The sequence below is a fragment of the Leucoraja erinacea genome, chromosome 19 (genome assembly GCF_028641065.1).
Source record: "Leucoraja erinacea ecotype New England chromosome 19, Leri_hhj_1, whole genome shotgun sequence".
Taxonomy (NCBI): domain Eukaryota; kingdom Metazoa; phylum Chordata; class Chondrichthyes; order Rajiformes; family Rajidae; genus Leucoraja; species Leucoraja erinaceus.
Genome location: NC_073395.1, coordinates 20,629,986 through 20,649,272, shown reverse-complemented (window position 1 = coordinate 20,649,272; position 19,287 = coordinate 20,629,986). Strand labels below are relative to the sequence as shown.

At 45.9% G+C, this 19,287-nt stretch overlaps 1 protein-coding gene across 1 annotated transcript in view; it reads left to right on the top strand.

Annotated features, from left to right (window-relative positions):
* Nucleotides 1–19,287, top strand: part of zdhhc17 (zinc finger DHHC-type palmitoyltransferase 17) — a 75,483-nt gene that overhangs the window by 48,980 nt on the left and 7,216 nt on the right. The window contains exons 6-11 of the mRNA XM_055650564.1: nucleotides 6,501–6,565; nucleotides 8,496–8,658; nucleotides 12,028–12,153; nucleotides 13,812–13,954; nucleotides 15,150–15,252; nucleotides 16,725–16,847. Of these exons, the coding sequence (XP_055506539.1) occupies nucleotides 6,501–6,565; nucleotides 8,496–8,658; nucleotides 12,028–12,153; nucleotides 13,812–13,954; nucleotides 15,150–15,252; nucleotides 16,725–16,847 (723 nt within the window). The remainder of the gene's footprint in view (nucleotides 1–6,500; nucleotides 6,566–8,495; nucleotides 8,659–12,027; nucleotides 12,154–13,811; nucleotides 13,955–15,149; nucleotides 15,253–16,724; nucleotides 16,848–19,287) is intronic.

The window sequence follows — 19,287 nt, the reverse complement described above, 5'->3', positions numbered from 1 at the left end:
GGACTCTTCATCAAGGTGGAGCTGCTGCCTCACAGCACCAGAGACTCTGGTTCGATCTTGACTACGGATGCTGTCTGAATGGAGTTTGTACGTTCTCCCTGTGACCGCATGGGTTTATTCCAGTTGCACTGGTTTCCTCCAATATCTCAAGGATGTGCAGATTTGTAAGTTAATCGGCATCTATAATTTACATAAATGGAACTAGTGTGGGAATGGATGAAAAGGTGGGTATACGTTAGAACTAGTGTGAACAGGTGATGGATGGTCAGCATGGATTCAATGAGCCGAAGGGCCTGTTTTCATGCTGTGTCTCTGAACTAAACTGGAAAGGTGAAAAAAAATAAGTATGTGCTTTTAAGTTGTAGGCAGGAGGATGTTGAGAACCGAGGAGACACCTTGGCACAAATGTGGGAATCTGACGCAGAACACAAAGTGCAGGAGTAACTCAGCGGGCCAGGAAGCATCTCTGGAGTACATGGATAGGCAATGTTTCGGATTGGGACTCTCCTTCAGAATGACAGAAGAGACATTTACATAGAACAGTGCCACCTACAGGTTTCCCTCCCACGTTGCACATTACCCTGACTAGAAAATGTATCTACAATCTTTTGTTATCTAGTGCATTTTATAGATTCGCATGAGATTAGAGATACTGGGGTCTGAACACAAATAATTTGCTGGAAGAACTCAGTGGGTCAGGCAGCGTCTATGGAGGCAGAAGGGCGGTTGACATTTAGGGTTGAGCTGCATCAGGATAAAGAGCAGAGCCATAAACTTACTGAAGATGGACTCAAAGTGCTGGAGTATCTCAGCAGATCAGGCAGCATCTCTGGAGAAAAAGGAGTCACTCCTTTAAGTGCTGAGTTTGAACTCATCCTGTTTCTCCAGAGATGCTGCCTGACCTGCTGAGTTACTCCAGCATTTTGTGTCTATCTTCCGTATAAACCAGCATCTGCAGTTCCATCCGACACACAATAATCTTACTTAACTGAATGCAAAAAAAAGACCTCAATGGTTCGATGGTTTTGTTATTATTTCACTGTACCTTAGTACACGTGATCATAAGGAACCACTGAATCATAGAGAGTGGAGATGTAAAGCGTAAAGAGGTGAGGGAGCTGGCAGATGGAGCCAGGTGAGAGATGGAAGTATGGAGATCGTGATAGAGGCTGGGAGGTGATAAGTGGTGATGACAAAAGGCTGTGCATTCTGGAATCTGATAAGTAAGGTGATAAGTGGAAAAGGGGGGGGAGGGAGGTTGATAGCAGGCACGTGGCATCAGGGTAGGCAAGGCAGGCACTACCTACCCTGACTAAAATTATAAAATGATAATTTATAAATAGTAAAGGCACGGGGGAATTATGCCTACCTAAGAGATCGATCTGTAGACATAATTCTCCGTGCCTGTCATGCGCAGTACTTATAACACGCGAAACTATGTTCAGCTCACGTGCTTCAAGCCTTCACGGACAAGGGGAGCTGAAGGCAGCTGAAATTCTGCCTTTGCACCGTGGACTGCGTACTGTGCAGCAGCCTACTGCGGGTTTTTCAAACATGAATTGCCATTATCTTAAGAGTTTCTTAAAAAACAAAGAGAGAAGAATGGAGTTTGTGTACAAATAATGTGGTAAGTACATTTCTGAGCTATATGTTTTTAAATACCGTATTTCTCGGCAATGAAGACGTTATTTTTTACCCAAAAATAAGGCACAAACATTTACCTGCGTCTTGGAGGTCGAAGGTTAGGTTGTTGGCCAAGAAAGATAGACTTGCATATTCCTCAGTACAGCAACATCAAGAAGTCTATCCCACATTGCTGGCAGCTGATGGGAAGCAGCTGTAAAGTGGGAAGCGGCTGGGGGGAGGAGAGAGTTCCTTTCACAGCATGTGGGGAGTCTGGCCACACGCACAAGTTCGAGGGGTAAAGTTGTGGGGAATGCAGGAGCGTTGAGAAGGAGGGGTTCGGGGATCATACCAGAAACTCAGCACGATCAAGGGACCAATCAAGGTTACTCGCGCTGACACAGGAGTAAGCTCCACCGTCCGCTGTATTGTTATCCATCGCCCGCTGACCCGCTCTTGAGCTGGTCCCCTCACTGTCCGGTCTACATTGAAAGACACGGACCGGGCAGGGAATACCATGCAGTGTCACTCAGCACAGCAAGTGAGGCCATGTCCTGCTGCCATATAACCATATAACAATTACAGCACGGAAACAGGCCATCTCGGCCCTTCTAGTCCATGCCAAACACTTATTCTCCCCAAGTCCCATCTACTTGGAGCGTATCGTTGCGTCGCAACTTCATTCCCATCTCCTTGCGTATAACCTACTTGAACACCTCCAATCTGGCTTTCGCCCCCTCCGTAGCACAGAAACTGCTCTCCTCAAAATCCTCAACGACCTCCTCACCTCTGCTGACACTGGTTCCCTCAACATCCTCATCCTCCTCGACCTGAGCGCAGCCTTCGATACAGTGAACCATAACATTCTGCTCACCAGACTCAAAGACCTCGGCATTGAAGGCTCAGTACTCAGCTGGCTCCGTTCCTATCTTTCCAACAGATCCCACTTCATCTCTCTCCACAACCACACCTCTGCTACAGCCACAGTCACTCAAGGCGTTCCCCAAGGCTCCGTACTCGGCCTCCTCTTCTTCATCATCTACATCCTCCCCCTTGGTCAGATACTCCGCCACTTCAACCTGGACTTCCACTGTTACGCCGATGACACCCAGATCTACCTCGGCACCAAATCCCCCCACAACCCCCCCCTCTCCCATATCAACTCCTGTTTGTCAGCTATAAAAACCTGGATGGAACATAACTTCCTCAAACTCAACAGCGATAAGACAGAATTCCTCCTCATAGGCTCCAAAACCACACTCAGCAAAATCAATAACCCCACTCTCACCATCGACGGCACCACTGTCTCCCCATCTCCCCAGGCCCGCAACCTTGGCGTGATGTTTGATTCCACCCTCTCCCTTGAGCCTCACATCCGCCATGCCATTAAAACCTCCTTCTTTCATCTCCGCAACATCGCCAAACTCAGACCCTCTCTCACACCTCCCGCTGCTGAAAGACTCATCCATGCCTTCATCTCCTCCCGACTGGACTATTGCAACTCACTTCTCCTTGGCATCAGCTCCAGCTACATCAACCGACTCCAACTGGTCCAGAACGCAGCCGCCCGACTCATCACCCACACCAAATCCTGGCATCACATCACTCCAGTCCTCAAACAACTTCACTGGCTTCCCATCTCCCACCGGATCACCTACAAAATCCTGGTCCTCACCTACAAAGCCCTCCACCATCTGGCCCCCCCATATCTCACTGACCTCCTCTCCTACTACCAACCCTCACGGTCCCTCAGATCCACATCAGCCGGTGTCCTCTCCATCCACGTCCAACCTCCAGCAGTTTTGGGGACAGAGCTTTCTCCAGGGCAGCTCCCAGGCTCTGGAACTCCCTCCCCCAACTGATCCGCAATTCTGTGTCCCTCACCATCTTCCAGTCCCGCCTCAAGTCCCATCTCTTCACCTCTGCCTATCCTTAGCCCCACGTCCCCCTCCCTTTTCATCTGTGCATTAATTGACTCATATTGTGTTTTGAATTGAGTTCTGTATTTACTTTGTGTACTAGTCATGTCTCTACTATTTATTTCATTCCCCTTACATGTTTTTACTCTACCTGCTAAATTTTTGTAAGGTGTCATTGAGACTCTTGAAAGGCGCCCATAAATAAAATGTATTATTATTATTATTATTATTACCTGCACTCAGACCATAACCCTCCATTTCTTTCCCATCCATATACCTATCCAATTTATTTTTAAATGATAAAATCGAAACCTGCCTCCACCACTTCAACTGGAAGCTCATTCCACACAGCTACCACTCTCTGAGTAAAGTAGTTCCCCCTCATGTTACCCCAAAACTTCTGTCCCTTAATTCTCAAATCATGTCCTCTTGTTTGAATCTTCCCTACTCTCAATGGAAAAAGCTTATCCACGTCAACACTGTCTATGCCTCTCGTCATTTTAAATACCTCTATCAAGTCCCCCCTTAACCTTCTGCGCTCCAAAGAATAAAGACCTAACTTTTTTAACCTTGCTCTGTAACTTAGTTGCTGAAACCCAGGTGGCAGTCGGAATTTAATGATTTGCGGGAAGCGGCTGACATGAGCGAGCCCGGAGCGCCGCGACAGCGGTGAGTGAGTTACTGGCATTATCCCCGACCCCCTCCTTCTCAACGCTCCTGCTCTCCCCGCAACTTTACCCTGGCCAGACTCTCCACAGGCTGTGAAAGGAACTCTCCCCCCAATTGGTCCCTTGAACTAGTATTGTCATTCATTAAGATCACAACTGATTCAACTTGTCCCGGTGTGCTCCTGTTTTTCACCCATCTCTCCACCTGCCGTCACCCTCCACCGCACCCCCCCATTCAGTAATTCAGAATGAAGGAGATTTGTAAGCCTTGGGCAAATTGAATTGTTACTTTCTTTATTTTCATTTATTTGAGTGTGAGAAATTCTATGTCCCGCCAGCTTTCTTTCAAAATTTAGCAACTCAAAATGGGGGTGAGCCTTAGACGCAGGTGCATCTTAATTGCCAGGATATACGGTACTTTATTAAGAGATATGGCTTTTGAAGACTTTATATGCATGCGCAGTGCGCAGTTTAAGATTTTTTTAAAGCCTACTGACTGCCTACTCTGAGTAATCACTCACGGCACATGCCTGGTTGATGGGCAGTTGATGGGGGATGGAAAGTAACTGAGGGGCTGTGGAAGGGACCGGGTGGAAGGGTGCGAGGAGGGGGAAGGTGGGTTTGGAAGCGTGAGAGGACCCTGGTTGATCATTAGGGAGAAAGGAACACGAGGTGTGGGTTGTAGACTACCCAGGCAGAATGTAAGGTGTTTTTCTTTTCATCTGCGTTCAGCCTCATCTTGGCAGCGGAAAAGGCTGAGGTCAGACAGGTCTATGTGGGAATGTGCAGCGGAGTTGAATCGGCCTGTATTCGGGAGGTCAGTATGTCCATTGCAAACAGAAAGCAAGTGCTTGGCAAAGCGACAGCCTGGTTTACGCTTGCCCATTATGTCCGGTGATCCCGATGTGGCCTCTACATCAGCGAGACAAACAGTTGAAGAGCCAACTTGAAAATATCATACGGAGAGGGGAAGAAATACAGTAAAGATGAAAAACAAAACGATGGTGCAAGCGATAAAGGAAATTACTCTAAAAGGAAACCAAGCTCACGGCTATTGCACAATAGACATGCGATTCAAAAGCAAACCATTTTAAAGAAGTATTATGCCCCCATGTTGCGTAACCAATGGCTCCCAGCATATTTGGTGTTATGGGGTTTTATTGATTTGAGTCAAGAGTGCTTTAATACTCTGATTTAAGATAGGGTATTTAAGATACAGAACGTATCTTAAAGTACTTAAGATACAGAATGCAGAATATAGAAAAGAGATTTACAAAAGAGTAGAGTGATTATGTGGGATGACAGTCAATCCTTTTCTGAGAAGAGCATGAAGAGTCACCACTCTCCAGCACCATCTGCTGGTGTATTTCCTGCAGCAAACCTGACCAGTTCTGACGCAAAGAAAGCAAGCAAGTAATGGGCCTGTCCCACTTGGGCGACTATGTGGTAGCCACATGGTCGCCACATGTTCACGGGTGGTTGCAGGGAAGTCGCCTTCATGGTCGTGAGGAGATACCGTATTCTCGGAACTAGTCGCTGCCTCATTCTGATCGGCGACCAGAATGAAGCCGCCATGAGAGTATCGAGAATTCTCGTGCCGTAGGTGCAGTGGTAGTGGGTCGCCAGGAAGTCGTAGGTTGTCGCCGGTGCTGACCGGTGAATTTCATTGGCACAGTAGTTTTCAGAACCAAGGATAACCGACCGGTAATGTTAATGTTCGCCGAGCTTCACAGCCGCATATCTCTGACTTCTTGAAAGCCGTCTCTACTCTTTCTCCCCCCCCCACGTCTCCCCATTCCCCCCCCCCCCCCCCCCCCCCCCCTCTCCTCCACTATTTTAAAGGACTTACTGTGCTTTCACCGTCTTAATTATAGCGGGAACCTCCGTGTTCATCGTCGTGTGTGTCTGTATCACGTTGGCTTTGCACCGTGTGAATTTCACTCAGACAGCGCTCCCCCGCTTGCCGTGTCCCCTGCCTGCATAACGGGCTGGTGAAGGAAGCGATGTGTGTGTGTGTGTTCCATTCTGACAGTCGCCGGCAGTCGTCTGAAAAATCGCGTAAGTGGGACAGGCCCATTGGTTACCTGAAGTTGTGGAATTCAATATTGACCCCAATGATCCCCATGAGGGGAATTCTAATCACTGAATCATGGTGCAAATTGGGGTAGTTTTCTTCAGAGTTCTGGAGGTTAGATTTGTGTCATTATGGAAATTCTAGCCACTGAAATTTTGCGTGATTTGCAGTAACAATGTAATATTTTGATTTAACCTTCTTTTGACTTTCTTTCAGGATGTTGACATGATGGACCAGAACGGAATGACGCCGTTGATGTGGGCTGCTTACAGGACGCACAGGTTAGAACGGTCTCAGCTCGCGAGCGTCCTGCTGTTTTGCTTCAATGGCTCCCACTTTTCTGAAAACCGGTTACATTAAATATGGTGGCCATTTTGTAGTATATTCTATACGGTGTCCTCTTAATGTTCCACTAACTCAGGTTAGCACCTGGAATATACTTCCCGAATGGGGTTGTGAATAGATTTACTGATGGCTTTACTAAGGGGAACAAACCATGAAATGACCATAAAATCCCATTCATGCCACTTCCTTTTTAGTTTTAGATATATGGTGTGGAAATAGGCTCTTCGGCCCACCGAGTCTGTGCCGACCAGCGATGACCCATACACTATTTCTTTCCCACACACTAGGAACAATTTACAGAAGCCAAATAATCTACAAATCTGGACGCCTTTAGAATGTGGGAGGAAACCGGAGAACCCAGAGAAAATTCACGTGGTCGCAGGGGAAACGTACAATCTCTGTACAGACAGCACCCGTAGTCAGGATCGAACCCGGGTCACCAGCGCTGTAAGCCAACAGTGTGTCCCCTTACCATCTTTCACAAAAACAAATCTGTCATCCTTGCCCTAAGGCCTATATGTCGCTCTAGATCCATCTAAGTGTTGAGTCTTTAACAGCTTAAGGGCAATCAAGGATGGACACTGAATGCCACCCTGAATGGGCAGCACAGTGGCAAAGCGGTAGAGTTGCTGCCTTACAGCGCCAGAAACCCGGGTTTGACCCAGATTATAGGTGCTGTCTGTACAGAGTTTGTACATTCTCGCAGAGACCATGTGGATTTTCGCGCTTTTCTACTGGTTTATAGGTTAATTGGGTTTGGTAAAAATTGTAAATTGTCCCTATTGTGTAGGATAGCGTTAGTGTATTGCATGATCACTGGCTGGCTCGAACTCTGAGACAAAGAGCCTGTTTCCGTACTGTATCTCTAAAGTTTAAAGTCTAAAGTTTTGGCAGTTCACTTGAAGTCCTCCACCAGAAGAGGCAGCTTCCAATCCCTCAGCCTTTGCCCATTGTAAATACTGGCTGGGTGTCATGGAAATACCTTTGCTTCCAAGAGGTATAATATATCATTAATCATTAAAGTATCATTAATAAAGTATCAATGAAGATCTGGGCTGTCCTGATTTGAACGTATCAGTTTTCCTTCAGTGTTGAAGCAGTATCTTGGAATCTCATTCTTCTTGGTAACGTGAGATGGGCAAATAAAGTTCCCGGGAACAGTCTTATCACTGCCACTTTGGGGCAAGTTTGGCCAAGCATTAAAGGCTGGTCAGGGCAAGCAAATCCCATCTACTGTGTACTCTCTTTCATTGTAAAGTATATTCTCCTCCCCAACCCCTTTCCAGAGCACTTGTCAGAGTTAACTCATCTATTAATTGCTTTCATTGCATTGTAAATTAATGACGTCTATTACACTCGATATTCTCAACATATCATTTTTTTAGTAAATTTCTGTGCAAAGACCCAGCAGCCCATAAAGCATGGAGGTGCAAGGAACTGCATATGCTGGAATCTTGAGCAAAACACAAAAGTGTTGGAGTAACTTAATCAATCAGTGGGTCAGAATGTAGAGACGACCTTTCGGGTTGCGACCCTTCTTCAGACTCGAGGGTCCAGATCTGAAATGTTGCCTATCCATGTCCTCTGGAGATGCTGCCTGACCCAGTGAGTTACTCCAGCACTTTGTGTTTTACCCAATGTGACATGTTCTGTGCCTAAAATGTGCTCTGTTTTTGATGTGTTCTACATGATCAGTAAGTAGATAACTCTTCGTAATGTCTGAACACTGGACTAGAACTGACACTTAAACCATACCGAGTCATTATGGGTGTGCACTTGTCAGAGACTTGATTTGCCTGGTTTAATTTTACTGGTGCTGATAACCGGACTGAATGAACCAGCGACATCATTGTTTCTCCGTTTCAGTGTGGACCCTACTAGATTGCTGCTCACATTCAACGTATCGGTGAATCTTGGAGACAAGTACCACAAGAACTCGGCATTGCACTGGGCAGTACTGGCTGGAAACACCACTGTGATCAGTTTGCTGCTAGAAGCTGGTGCTAATGTCGACTCTCAGAATGCCAAGGTATGATTTGATTTCATTTTGCCCGTTAAAGTCATGTTTGGAAATAATTCACAGATATTTCTTGGTTGTCAGTCATTACTGTCAGTGAAAATTGGCGTCATCTGCAAGAAAGGATATCGGAGTTCAATGATGTATAAACGATATTGAAATATGCAACGGGCAGCACTCTGGCTCAGTGACCCGGGTTCCATCCTGACCTGTGATCTTGCTGCCTGTGTGGAGTTTGCATGTTCTCCCTGTAACACCGTGGGTTTCTGCCGGGTGCTCCGGTTTCCTCCCGCATCCCAAAGACGTGCGTGTTGGTGAGTTAATTGGCCTCTGTAATATGCCCCTAGTGTGCAGGGAGTGGGGTGCAAAAGTGGGATAACATGGACACAAAAAGCTGGAGTAACTCAGCGGGAACAGGCAGCATCTCTGGCGAGAAGGAATGGATGACGTTTCGGATCGAGACCCTTCTTCAGACCACGGCAGTTAGAAATCAAGAGGTCTGGAGAGGGTAGAAGGCCGTTCTGGGGAGTCCAAGAGGAGGGGGACCGTGGAGACAGGAGGATGACTCGTCACTGGGTGGGGAGGACTCCTTCCCCCAGAAAAAGGCACGGAGGTGGAGTAGACGGATGAAAAGCTCTACGTCGTGGCGGTCCCGGAACACGTTGAGGTGGGGGCGGAGGGGGGAATGAAAGTGAGGCCTCTGTTGAGGATAGACCGTTCGTTCCATATCGGAAAGGGGGAGCCCAGGGGTGGATGGTGAAGACACGACAAGGGTTGGGGTCAGAGGTGGGCCAGGGAGTGGACAAAAACCGAGACGAGATGTGGTGGGGGGGGGGGGGGGGGGGGGGATGGTGGGTGTTCAAAGAGAAGGGGGGCCATGAGGACTATTGTATAAATGGGGTGTGGTCAGGGTAAACTGGTCAAAAGAGGGGGAAGGGGAAGACCCATCACTACTGAGGTTCCTTGTAGGAGGGAGGGAGCAGTAGCAGGAGGGGGCAGAGTCAGGCCACGTGGTGTGGGAGTCTGCATCGTGGAAGCTGTGGGCCTGGTGCTGAGCCTGGAACTCCGGTGAGGCGACGGCTCCGGCCCGCTGGTGGGCGGTGGAGCGGCGAGAGTCGACGGACTCGCTGGTGGAGGCCAGTGGGGGGCTGGGGTAGGTCCCGGGGAGGTGGTGAGAGTTTTCGACAAACAGCACTGGCTCCAGGGAGGCAGTGAGAGTCGGCAGCTGCGGCAGTATCGGTGGTCCGGGCCTGGGTTCGGCCAGGAAGGCGGTGAAGGTCGGCAAAGGCGGTGGATGTTGGTGCTGCTCCTCGTGGTGGCAATCTCGGCCTCGTGGTGTTCGGGCAGGCGGCGTGATCCAACAGTGGAGCCACAGGCCTGCGGGCGGTTTACTCGAGGAGTGTCGGTAGAAGGTCCCGTCTGGAAGCGGGCAGGCTTGTGATCTTTAGAATCCAGGTAGGCAAGGAAGCATTTGTTGAGGACGTGGATCTGGCCTCAAATGAAGTACAGTTGGGGTGAATTGCAGGTCTGGGTGAGTGAGGTCCAGAGCAGCGGGAGAGTCAGAGCATGAGCCTGCTGGTGCCGGCGCATCACAGCCAGTGTGGAACGCAGGGCACGGAAGAAGAACTGTTGCGAAAAAACCGGCAGATCGACCGTCGGTACCTGTAATCCGGGTTGGGTCCAAACTGGGATGTCTGGAACTGGAGCTGGAATCCATGAGGTAGAAGATGGAGGCGCAGGCAAGCACCGAGGTTGCCTGTGGTTGTGACTCTGGGTTAAAACGTGGTCCTCGAGTCGGAGAGCAGGAGGAATCACAGAGGAGGAGTAGTGAGAGAGGATGTTGCAGGACTCTCGTTGGAGAGAGGAGGAGAACTTCAATGTAGACATAGTTTGAGGACATTTCGCAGTGGATTAGACGAAATGTGTAAGGATCAGCAGATGCCGGTTTAAACAGAAGAAAGACACAAAAGGCTGGAGTAACTCAGCAGGTCAGGCAGCATCTCTGGAGAGATGGAATGGGTGACGTTTTGAGTCGAGGCCCTTCTTCAGACCAAACCAGTGCGAACGGGTAATCGATGATCGGCGTGGACTCAGGGAATCAAAGGGCCTGTTTCTATGCTGAATCCGTCAAACCAATTCTAAGTATGAGGTCTGCAGTGTTCAACAAGAATTTGCTTTTATCGGTTTCACCCGGAGGATATCCCAGATATTTACAACTAATCAATACTTTCAGACAACTTTGTTAAGTCGAAACAGTACGATGAAGAAGACCAATATTGTTCCAAAAACATTTTTGCATTTTTGAGATTATTTATGTTGTCTCGAAACTCCACAGGACCTCTATTTAATGTCTCAAAAGAACAGTGAAGGAGGGAGAGTGAGCAAACTTGGTCGTGCTTTTTGGGCTAAAACGTTTACAGTTCTCTTTATATAGTTATGGTTAAAATAATTGTATTAATTACTCAATTGATGCAAATATTTAAAAGCTGTGGGGCAGCACAATGCCGCAGTGGTAGAGTTGCTGCCTTACAGCGCCAAAGACCAGGGTTCAATCCTGACTGTGGGTGCTGTCTGTACGGGGTTTGTACGTTCTCCCATGACCATGATGGTTTTCTCTTAATGATCTGGTTTACTCGCATATTCTGAAGACTTGCAGGTTTGCAGGTTAATTGGCCTCTATAAATAAGCGAGTTCGGTATTCGGACTGCGCATGCCCAAGTCATAGGTCACTCACTTCTTCATGCTGGCTGTGGGCCTGGGGGCACCGTTGCTCCGGGCCGGTGTCCCGTCGGTCCAGGTCGCCCTGGACGTCTCTGGCCGCCCCCCCGGGCGGGGTTGAGACACTCAGGGAGGAGGGAACGACGGTCCAGTGCAGCACTTGCGGCGCCGGGGACCTGACGTTCGATTCTGGCTGCGGATGAAGCGCGGGTCTGTGTGCGCGCAGCAGCACAGCTATCAAGATTTTATCTCTGCCAATCCAGTCTCTCTCCCGTCTCCCACTCGCAACTGCCCCCTCTCTCTCACTTTCCCACTACTTGGCACCCCTGTTCCTCAGATTAAATATTGTTTTACACATAAATCATGAATAAAGATAAGAATTTATACAGAGTTTATACAGCCAGCGCTTTGTTTGCCTTTTCTTTATCGCGAATGACCTTTGACAAATCCCATGATTCCTTGCGCTTTCGGTATACCAAACTCGTTATTGTCCCTAGGTTTAGGATAGAACTAGTGTACGGCTGATTATTGGTCAGCGTGGACTCGATGGGCCAAAGGGCCTGTTTCCACACTGTATCTTTAACTAAATAACTAAAATGAGGTATAAAATGGAAGTGCCAGGATGCACTTGTATTTGCTACTATTAATTTTCTCTCTTCCTAGGGTGAAACGCCATTAGATCTTGCTAAACAGCGGAAAAATGTTTGGATGATTAGTCACTTACAAGAAGCCAGGCAGGCAAAAGGCTTTGACAGCTCTTCATTCCTCAAGAGGCTGAAAGCAGACAAGGTGAGCAGTTCATGACCCAGTAACATGAGGACTTTGCAACTGAATGATGCAGCATTAAAATCATCTGTTTTAAGTGTTGATGTGTTGGTTCGAGTGCTGGAGAGAACTACCCTGGTCTCATCGTTGGTGCAGCTGGTTTCCCAGCATGGACCTGAGAGAGAGACTTTTGGTTTATAAATGCAAGTAAATAAAGCTGTCTGTGTGTGGAAATTGCACATTCACACTTTGCATTTATGATTCAGATTCCTCCTGCATCCCAAAGATGTGTGGGGTTGGTCAGTTAGTTGGTTGATGTCAAGCAAGTGGGTGGTGGGTGAATCACAGTGGAGTTGATGGGCATGCGAGAGAGAATGGGTTACAGGGAAATAAGTGGGTGATTGAAGGGCACAAAGTGCTGGAGTACCTCAGCAGGTCAGGCAGTATCTCTGGAAAAAATGGATGGGTGACGTTTCAGGTCGAGACCCTTCTGCAAGCGGGTAAATGAAATTTTTCTGAAGTTGGCCTTGATTGAATCGGCCGAACGACCATCTCCAATGCAGTAAGGAAGTGTGTGAAAAAAATATATTGCATAAACAATATCTTATGACATCTTTAACATCTTATCAGTCAGAGACAGTGTTTTATTGTCATGTATCCTGAAATGAAACAATGAAGTTTTTATTTGCGGCAGTACAACAGGTATGTAATAATGGTACTCAGCAGATACCATTATAAGTCAAAAGTTCAATAAATTAAAAAAAAAACAATGTAGTGCAAAAAGAAATACGAAGCCCGAAGTCCCTTATGCCACCTGGGCAGTTTGTATTTCGGAGTTTAGTTGGCATTAGTAGTGTGCATAAGCATGATGGTTGTTGGGAAGAAGCCATTCCTGAATTGGGATGTAACAGTGACACAATGCTGAGATCGTATCCTGTTCAGACTGAGCTCCACTCACAACTGTATATATCATTTTTCTAGGAATATTGTGTTAAATGTTAACAAAAAATAAGCATGTAAACCGTTTTTTTTTTTTAAAACACATATTTTGGGTATTGTTTCGTTACATTGCTAATAAATATTCAGAGAGTCTAGGAATATGTCCATAGGTTCTTGGAGCAGGATTAGGCCATCCGGCCCATCGGGTCTACTCTGCCATTCCATCATGACTGATCTATCTTTCCTTCTCAACTCCATTCTCCTGCCTCCTCTGCATAACCTTTGACACCCTTACTAATCAAGTGCTAATCAACTTAATCGATTAAGATAAGCTGTAGTTGAAAGACACCTTTGTGTAATCAGGAAATGTCTGAATGTTTTATTTTGTGTACAATGGCACCATTAACCTTGAAGTTGGCTAGCTTACTTTCCATGAGATATTGCTGAATTGTAACTGGGCATTTGTCAAATGAAGCTAAAACGTTTTCATTGGCACATACTAGTGCTGGAAGTGTAACAAAAATCTTTGGTTTAAAGTCAACATCTGTGGAATATAATGTGTCTGTCAGCATGAAGTATTTTAGTTGGAGTCCTGAGTTCTTTGATTCCATGGTCTTTTGTTCCATACTGATGGCTGTGCCAAAGGTATAGTGTTTTTAGCTTTACTAAATTTGGAACTGCTCAGGGAAGTTTTTTACCATGTTTGGGAGTTGTCAAATTCTAACTTCCCTTTTTATCAACAGGAATTTCGTCAGAAGGTGATGTTGGGGACTCCGTTTTTGGTGATTTGGTTGGTTGGATTCATAGCTGACCTGGACATTGACTCCTGGCTACTAAAAGGGTTAATGTACGGAGGAATGTGGGCGTTTGTGCAGTTCCTTTCAAAGTGAGTAATTTAAGGACATTGGTTTGTTCTAAGTTTTATTTTATTTTGCCTGCTCCAATCCCTCCACAGTTCTCAGAAAACATAAACTATTGTGACCTCTGCATGATACCTTCGTGACCCCAGATCTAGACTTTAGAGTTACAGTGTGGAAACAGGCCCTTCGGCCCACTGGGTTTGTGCCGATCAGCGATCCCCGTACACTAACACTATGCTACACACTCGCCACAATATACCTACAATTAAGCCAATTAACCTACAAACCTGTATGTTTTTGGAACGTAGGAGGGAACTTTTCTTTAGTATTGTGAGAATTCTTCTGTCATCAACTGTGGAGGTCTTTCTTATCGGGCCAGTCCCTTTGCGATTAGTAAGTTCACCAGTGCTCTCTTTCTTCATAATAAGGTTCCAAACAGTTGATTTTGGTAAGCCTAAGGTTTGGCTGATGTCTCCAACAGTTTTATTCTTGCTTCTCAGTCTCATAATGGCTTATTTGACTTTCATTGGCACAACTTTGGTCCTCATGTTGATTACCAGCAATAAAAATATCCAAAGGGGATGAAAAGACTGGAGGAAAGACTAAGTGCTGAGGCATTTAAACACACCTGAGCAATTACAAACACCCGTGCAGGCATGCGTCCCAAACATTATGGTGCCCTGAAATGGGGGGGGGGAACAATGTATAAACACAGCTGTAATTACTACATGGTGAAACCAAAATGTATTAAAAAACCCTTTAATAAAATCTGACAATGTGCACTTTCACCACATGTGATTTTTTTTTTCTATTACAAATCTCAAATTGTGGAGTTTAGAGGCAAATAAATAAATGATGGGTCTTTGTCCCAAACATTATGGAGGGCACTGATTACGTTTTCCTTCTGTCATTGAACATGAAGCTCTGGTGGTAACGAAGGTGAACGCAAGGAAATCGGGGATTGTTTTTATTTCCTGTTGTTGTCTCTTTCAGATCACTTCTTCGATCACTCTACCACCCTGTTTCACTTCTGTCTCATACGGTGCTCTGCCACTCTGATATAAGTTAATCTTTGGACTCATCTGCCCACAAGACCTTTTTCCAAAACTGCGTTTGCTCTTTTAAGTACTTCTTGGCAAAACAACCTGGCCATCATATTTTTGCAGTGGTTTGCATCTTGCAGTGTAACCTCTGTATTTCTGTTCATGAAGTCTTCTGCAGACAGTGGTCATTGCCAAATCCCACCTGTGCACTTCCTCTTGGGATCTATCTGGCAACCAAATTCTGGATGTATGCCACTTGGTTCTTCTGGCTGTGGACTGATATCTTTTTTTAATGTTGGATTATTTCATTGCTGTGTTTTTCACTTGTTGACCGGCCTACGGGAGAGGGCAACATGAGCGGGGAAGGCAATTACTTCAATTTTAACTTCAGAAGATACTGATAGTGCCATCACTTGCCAATCATCTCCAAAACTGAATGCTTTCCTGGGCTTTGATCTTATAGAGGTGTACAAAATCAAAAGAGGAATAGATCAGGTAGACCCATAGGGTCACTAGTCCAGAGTAGGGGAATCGAGAATCAGAGGACATGCGTGCAACATTTAAGAAACATTTAGACATGTACACAGATAGGACGGGTTTAGAGGGACAGGCAGGTGGGACTAGTGCAGTTGGGGCATGTTGGTTGGTGTGGGCAAGTTGGACTGAAGTGCTTATTTCCACGCTGTATATCATCTGTATTTAAGCGGGCAATTAAGCATCAATCTCTGTGTCTGGAGTTATTGGAGTTGAAACCAGGTTGGGGCAATAAATTTCATTTCCTGAAGGCCACGTGAACAAAATAAGTTCATATAGGAGCAGAATTAGGCTATTCAGCCATCGATTCTACTCGGCCATTCAGATCTATCTTTCCCTCTCAACCACATTCTCCCGCCTTATCCCTTTAACCTTTGACACTAATCAAGAACCCTTCAATCTCAGCCTTAAAAATACCCAATGACTTGGCCTCCATAGCCTTTATGGCAATGAATTCCACACATTCACCACCCTCTGACTAAAGAAATTCCTTCTCATCTACTTTCTAAAGATACGTCCTTTTATTCTGAGGCTGTGAGCTCTGGTCCTAGACATTCCCACTAGTGGAAACATCCTCCACATCCACTCGATCTCAGCTTTATACCCCTGCTTTTATATTCTATTCCTATCGAAATGAATGCAAACGTTGCTCTTTCCTTCCTTACTATCGATTCAACCTGGGTTTTAATGGCTGTGTAATAGTTTCATGGTTACTATTAATAGTGCTAGATTCTTACTTTAACTAATATAATCCTTCAGGCTACCATGGTTTGGTTTGGTCTGGTCTTCCCTGGTGTAGTAACTTGCTCTGTATGCCCATCACATCCTCCAAGGTCAGCTTTTTTAGGTGCAGTTATCCATCTACTGACTTTTTGTGGTGTTCATTTGTAAATGGGTGATATGATGTTTCCTTGGTCTTTTTCCCATTCTCATATCTACTGTGGCAGAGAAGAGACTTTTTGATTATTTGATGTAGCAGAAGAAACACTTTGTTAGGTGCATGGATAGGAAAGACGCTGGGGTGAAATGGGTCAAACGCAGGCAAATGGAACTAGCATAGATGGGCATCTTGGTTAGCATGGACAAGTTAGGCTGCAGGGCCTGCTTCCGTGATGCATGACTATAACATCATTGTATTAATGGGAATTATGGAATTACATTGCATGTGATGTAAAGCTAAATGTCTTCCCGTCTTTAATTTCTTAACACCAAAATACATCTTCCAATTCTGTCAGTCCACCTACCGTTCCTTGTTAACAGTGTGGGGCTCTTTTATAACTTTGGTAAGTCGTGGAAATCAGACCCAGGAGTAATCAAAGCCACGGAAGAGCAGAAGAAAAAGGTAAGGCAGTGTGGCCAAGCCTTGAAAGCATTAGGCCGTGTAGAGACCTGCTACAGTCAGCACTCGAATTGGCACAGAATTGAATGATGTCAAGACCATGGATTATCAGTTGACGGATTCACCTGTTTGGCATGAATTAATCTTGGCACACAAGTGAATTCAGCATTACTTGCAAGTACATTCAATTGAAAGGAACCTTTGGGACGGCACAGTGGCGCAGTGGTAGAGTAGCTGCCTCACAGCGCCAGAGACCCAGGTTTGATGCCGACTACTGGTGCCATCTGTAAAGACGTTGTATGTTCTCCCCATGACTGCGTGGCTTTTCTCTAGGTTCCTGCCGTCTCGGTCGAGGTAATAGGTTAAAAACAAGTTTCCCCCAACCCCCCCCCCCCACTCCCCACATAAAATAAGCTAAAGAACACTAAAACATACATTTAACACATACTATAAAACAATAGAGAATGAAAGGACAGACAGACTGTTCGCGAGGCAGCCATTGCTGGCGCCACGCGGTTACAATTACATAAGTGCATTTACCTGCCTTGTTGCCTCTGTGAATGCATTTTAAATCATGAAATTGCACAGTTTTGCATCGGTTTTATCTGAGCATACACATTGAATATTCAAAAATGTAATCTGACTCGCTCTGTCAATATTTAAGCATACATCCCTATCTCTGGCAAGCATCAAGCAAATATTTCTCAAATATAAAAAATATCAATTCAGTCTCCCTTTTTTTGTTGTATGTTATTTTGTCTTGCAACATTTGATTCCTCCAGATTTGACCATTTCCTATGTTCTGAACGGCACCCCTCACTCCGTGAACAAAAACACAGAGCGCTGGAAGAACTTGGGTGGGTCAGGCAGCATCTGTGGAGGGAATTGGACAGAGGATGTTCTGGGTTGGGACCCTTCTTCAAACTTGTCGCAACCCAAAATGTATTCTGTCCATTTCCCGCACAGATGCTGCCTGACCTGCTGGATTTTTTCCAGCAATTTGGTTTGTTTTCAAGTTTACAGCTTCTGTAGTCAATGGTGTTTCCTTGTTCTGCCTCAGTCCTTGGCCAGGCAGTCTTTCCTCGTTACTTATCTCTGGCAATGTTCCATTTAGTCCCCTCTGTATCTCTGACTGACGTTCTCCGTGCTCTTGTGTGACCTGGGCACATTGCACACCTCAGTTGTAGGCTAATTAAGACCCTTCTTCCAACTGAGACTTCTTCGCCATCTGACTCTTGAGAAGTCTCGACCCGAAACATCACCTATTCCTTTCCTCCAGAGATGCTGCCCTACTCGCTGAGTTACTCCAGCGCTTTGTGTCTATCTGCGATACAAACCCATCATCTGCAGTTCCTTCCTACACATTTTGTAGGCTAGTTAACATAATCGCACAACCTCCTTACTGTTTGGGTTAACAACTCCATGTTTGTCTCCTCAGACTTCAACTCTACCAACTTTCTATCCTCTATTCCTTTCTTCCCCGAGCGTTTACCTGAGGATTTTCACACTCCTGTAATTGATATTTATATTAAAAAAGTGTTTTGGCATGGCGTTTATTACGCCTGGCTAAAATCACCTCCTCGTCCAAGACAATCAGACATCAACCTCTTACCTTGGTTCAATAGTTGGAGCAGATGTCTGCTTGTGACTTCCACCACTTGTTATGGAAAAATAGCTTTTTAGCTCCTCCTGGTGGCCATGTCATCTGATGCACTTTCTCATTATACTTTAAATTCAAATTTATAATGGCCCAAAATGAGTTTTTGTGTGTTTTGAGGACCAATATGAGATCGCCAGGCAAACTCGGCAGAGAAACGAGCAGTCATCATGATGATTAAAGTGTGCACATGGCAGACAGAGCGAGAGAGAGAGACAGACAGACAGACTGATTCCCAGTCAAAGGTTTTAGAACTTGTTCCCTTCTCCCTCTCACCTCCTCCAGTTCTACAAACCCGCACGTTTTTGGGATGTGAGAGGAAACCCACACAGTTATAGGGAGGACATGCAAACTCCAGAACTCTGACCTTTTAATTCTCCTTCTCCATCACTCCACTTTTGATAATCGCACATTCAGCCAATTCTGCCCTGAACTCTAGAATTCCCTCTCAAACCTCTCAGTAGAGTTGCTGCCTTACAGCGCTAGAGTCCCAGATTCAATCCTGAATAAAGGTGCTGTCTGTGTGGAATTTGAACATTCTCCCCGTGACTGCGTGGGTTTTCTCTGGGTGCTCTGGTTTCCTCCCACTTTCAAAAGAGGTGCAGTTTTGAAGGTTAATTCGCTTTCATAAATTGCCCTTAGTGTGTAGGATAGAACTAGTGAATGGGTGATTGCTGGCCAGCACAGATTTGGTGGGCTGAGGGCCTGTGTCCACACTATCTCTCAACTAAATGAAACCACATCCTCTCCCCTTCTCTTCGTGGCTGCGCCATGAAGAGTGAACAC